Source organism: Ananas comosus, linkage group 5, assembly GCF_001540865.1.
Source record: "Ananas comosus cultivar F153 linkage group 5, ASM154086v1, whole genome shotgun sequence".
Taxonomy (NCBI): domain Eukaryota; kingdom Viridiplantae; phylum Streptophyta; class Magnoliopsida; order Poales; family Bromeliaceae; genus Ananas; species Ananas comosus.
Window position 1 is genome coordinate 8,148,977 of NC_033625.1, and position 4,728 is coordinate 8,153,704.

Sequence of the window (4,728 nt, forward strand, 5' to 3'; positions counted from 1 at the left end):
TAATTTCTCTCCTAAAGAACAGAATAGAACAGAATAGAACAGAAGAGAGTAGAAGAGAATAGAATAGAAGAGAAGAGAAGAGAAGAGAAGAGGATATATAATTTAAGGTAGCGCATATGTCGGCGAAGGACTGCGACCACCACGGCGGGGGGTACTACTGGGGGTGGGGCCGGCACAAGTTCTACCGGCGGCTGTGCGCGGTGCTGCTGTTCCTGGTGATCGTGGCCCTGCTCGTCATCCTCATCGTCTGGCTCGTCCTCCGCCCCTCCAAGCCCAAGTACTACCTGCAGGACGTCACCGTCTACTCCCTCAACCTCTCCAGCCCCAGCTACCTCTCCACCACCATCCAGGTCAGGTCCCCTTTCTTATTAAGTTTTCTCAACTTTAAATAAAAATAAAAGAAAACAAATTTGGAATTTGGATTTGTTATTTTATCTTAGAGTAAATTGCACGTCTAGCCTAATTAGTGTTCAAGCTACGGGGCATGCATGTGATACTATGTATGGTCGGCAAAATTTAATTCAGTGTAATTTTTGGTTTGAGCTTGCTTTTGGAGGTATCATAATTAAGCCTCACAATTCAATATTTAGTTAGCTAAATATTGATACCTGCACTGAATACGAATGTGATGTAACATATATGTTCATTATTGACGCATTACCAATCATAATATTATTATATTATTTCTATGTTAATAATTTATTAATATTTAATTAATTAAATTGAGTTATAGGATTTGATCATTGTAATAATTTTGAAAGTTCAAATAAAAAATTATAATAAATTAAACTTTTTAAGGACTAAAATGTTATCGACGTCATAGTTTGAGGACCACGCGTGCAATTTATCTATTTCTCTCCTATCTCCTGTATTTTGTCATTTTCCAACCCTGCCGTTGTACGAAAATAATTGTAATTTATTAAACAATAATTATTGACAGTACAGATATAATGAATCATGCAGAAAATCGCTTCTAATGCGCTAACATATATATAATTTCTCTAATTAAAAAAAAGTTAATTTATGTGTTATTTTCTCGTAGACGGATTGACCAGCTGTTCTAATTATTTCTTCTAGTAATTAAATACTTACTTAAATCATTAACATACGACATTCTGTTTTTTTATTCTAATATTTTATATTCAACACTTTCTTTCGATCTGTAGGTCACGCTCTCCTCCAAAAACCCAAACGACCGGGTCGGCATCTACTACGACAAGCTGGACGTGTACGCGGAATACAAGAACCAGCAGATCACCGTCCCGACGGAGCTCCCGACCGGGTACCAGGGCCACGACGACGTGTCGGTGTGGTCGCCCTACCTCGCCGCGACCAACGTGCCGCTGGCGCCGTACCTCGTGGTTGCGCTCGCCGAGGACCAGACCGCCGGCTATCTGCTCATCGACATCAAGGTCGATGGCCGCCTTCGCTGGAAGGTCGGCACCTGGATCTCCAGCAACTACCACATCTCCGTCAGCTGCCCCGCGTTCCTCACCGTCCTTAACGGTAACGGCAACGGTAACAGCGTAACCGGGTACCACTTTCAGCAGATCTCTTCGTGCACCGTTGACGTTTGACTTTTTGACCGTGATCGATCACTCTGTTCATTTGTTGGTGTAAAATTGAGTAGAATTACGTGTTGCCGGGTGGGGTACGTGTTATGGTGGATGTAATAATGGTGGAATAATATAGTGGGTGTGTAGGGGTAAAAACGAAATGAGAAATTGTGGTCTTTAATTAATATTTATTATTATATATTTATTGTTGCTCAATTGTTCATATGTTGATTAGTTCGTGTCATAATTAAGTATCAAATGTTTGTTTGCAATTAATTCAGAAATTAATAAATGGTTTCAGTATTTTATATTTTCAAGTTTTTGACCCTTAATTTATCAAATTTTAATCATGAAAAATAAAGGCTTCTTATTAGTGGCGTGCGATCGAATTCTTGTGTTTTGAATTTCTCTTTTTTTCTTTTTTTTTTTTTAATTCGACTTTGCCTACTATTGAAGCTACCCTATTCTTTTGATTTTTTCCCTGATTTGGCTCGACAAAATTAGCAGATTTCACTTTATTAAATATAAAATATAAAAAATCCGTTATTTGGTAACTTAAATTGATAGAAATAAACAATTATTTTATATTATTTTAATATACTATCAGAGCAGAGATTTCGAGTATTGAGCAGAAAATATTTAATCCATCGTCCTATGTTATTATTTTAATATACTATCAAAGCAGAGATTTCGAGTATTGAGCAGAAAATATTTAATCCATCGTCCTATGTGTGACTGCTGAATTTATTTGCTTTGCCTCCTATTTAATTCAAGCCAAATTCTAAAGCTTAGAAATTACAAAGCTTCTTAATTAGATCAGACGTCAGAAAAAGTATTGAACCTAAAATATTAAAATACTATTCCTCAATAGCTTAAACCATTTATTACTTCACATTATTCTAGTACACTTACAGAAATATGAAATTACTAGGGTACAGCAAGTGGCAAAAGGCTTGGTGGTTAGTATTCGAGACCGAAGTTCGAATTCTAGCTGATTCATATTTTCAGCTAAATTTATTTCTAAATAAAATAAACGAAACGTGTAGCGTGCTACCAATCTCTAAAAAAAAAATTATTTTGGGATTTGCACAAAAAAATCTTAACCAATGATGTATTTATATAGTAGTTTTATAATTGAATATTTTCCTCTTTTCTGACTTGAAGTACACAATAAATTTAAATTCTATTTTCAACTAAAATCAACTGATTTATTTACTTGAAATAACTGATTTTCTTTAAAAAATCTTATACAGTAGATAAAAATAGGTTCCTTTCAAAAGAAAAGTTGGGAGGTCATAATAATATTACTTTTGTGGGAGATGGAATGGGCTACCTGCTGCTTCAGCTCTTTCTTGAAATTATCAGAAAAAATAAAGTTGAGTTGGAAATTTGGTTGGTGCTCTGTTTCACTTGAAGCACCTGCTCCGTTGGAAAGAAAAGTAAAAAAAAAAAAAAAAAGTCCAAAGTAATTGAGTTTAGGTTTGGAGTTGGAACGGTTGATTAAGTTTAATTTGTTACTCTCACCCACCTCAATCAACTTACATCAGGTATTTTCCTCTAAAGAAAGGGTAACATGTGGCATAAAATTTTTCAATATTATTCTTTGTACTTTCTTGGCCTATTTGCATAAACAAATCACCAGTTTTGAAATTTTGCAAAAGTAGGATAGATTTTGCAGATTCAATCCGAATTTGTATTGAACTGACTAAAATACGTTTATTCCTTTCTCTTATCTTCTTTTTTTTTTTTTTCACTCTTTCGTATTTTTCTCCTTTCGCTCCAGTTCAAATTTGACATCACCGTTCTTTCCGCTCCTCTCTCTTTGTCTTGCTTTCTCTCCCTCTCCTCTCTTCCTCCGCTGCCCCACATCGATGCCGCTGCTCCATTGTTTTTCGATCATTTGTTTTTCTCCACCGCTTCGGTTCATCTCCCTTCTCGTCGTCTCTTCTTTTCTTTTCTCATATTTCTCTCATTTCTCTTCTGCCTCCTCCACTGCCTTACATTGACACCACACTCTCTTTAAGCGAAAATTATATTTATTGGACGTCAATATATATAATTTATAATATATATATATATATATATATATATAATATATATATATATATATTTTTATATATATATATTATACGTTTGAAAATATCCGATTTACCCCTACTTTTTTTTTCTTCTAAAATACCCCTCATATGTTCCACCGTTATTGCAAAATACCTCCGCAGTTATCTCCTATTAAGTTAACTTGGGTTAAACGTGAGTTAAATATCTGCCACAGTTAAAAAAATTAAAATGCCAATTTTATCCTTAACTTAAGGACAAATAAGAAATGTTGGTGGCGGTAGAGAGATAAATTGGAAAAGACCAAAAGTCAAAATACTTTTTGTGCCCCTAACTTTAAAGGCAAATAAGAAAGTTAGTGATGGTGGAAGGGTATATTTGAAAAGGCAAAATAGTAATTTTACAGAAATAACAGAGTTAATTAACAGATTTTAACTCTAGGGGTATATTAAAAATAGGTTAGAATGTAGAAAGGGTATTTTCAATATTAGCCTCTAAGAGGGGTAAATTGAAAAGTCGGAAACTTTTCAGGGGTATATAAGCAATTGCCCCTCTCTCTCTCTCTCTCTCTCTCTCTCTCTCTCTCTCTCTCTATATATATATATATATATAGTTTAGAGCTACTATGCTATCGAAAGCATAAAGTAGTTGGTGCTTCCGATTTTTTAGCCATTGGATTAAAGATTCTAGGGTTGGGATGATAGCGGTCCCCTTAGGGTTGAGTGGTACCCATTGATTAATAATATTAATCCAATGGTTAGAAATGATCAATGAGGTTGATTTAAGGGCTAAAAATTGGAAGCACCAACTATTTTATGTTTCCAATAACATAGTAGCTCTACTATATATATATAGAGAACTAGGCTGGAATACTATATATCAATAGCATCAAGCTATTGGTGCTATTAGTTTTTTAGCTCTTGGAGTAAGAAATGTGCGGTAAGGATGATGTGGGCCTCCTAGGGTTGAGTGGGTGGTTGGTTGAATAGTATAATTTAATGGGTAAAAATAATCAAAGCATTAAATCTAACAGTGGAAAACTCAATAGCACCAAGCCATTAGTGCTATAGATAGTATCCCAGCCGGACTCTCTCTCTCTCTCTCTCTCTCTCTCTCT

At 35.1% G+C, this 4,728-nt stretch overlaps 1 protein-coding gene across 1 annotated transcript; it reads left to right on the plus strand.

The window, feature by feature from the left end:
• Positions 1 to 1,832, plus strand: LOC109711034 (NDR1/HIN1-like protein 12). The gene is made up of 2 exons (XM_020233910.1): positions 1 to 350; positions 1,167 to 1,832. Exons 1-2 carry the CDS (start codon positions 117 to 119, stop codon positions 1,575 to 1,577), a joined length of 645 nt encoding a protein of 214 aa, XP_020089499.1. The 5' UTR covers positions 1 to 116; the 3' UTR covers positions 1,578 to 1,832.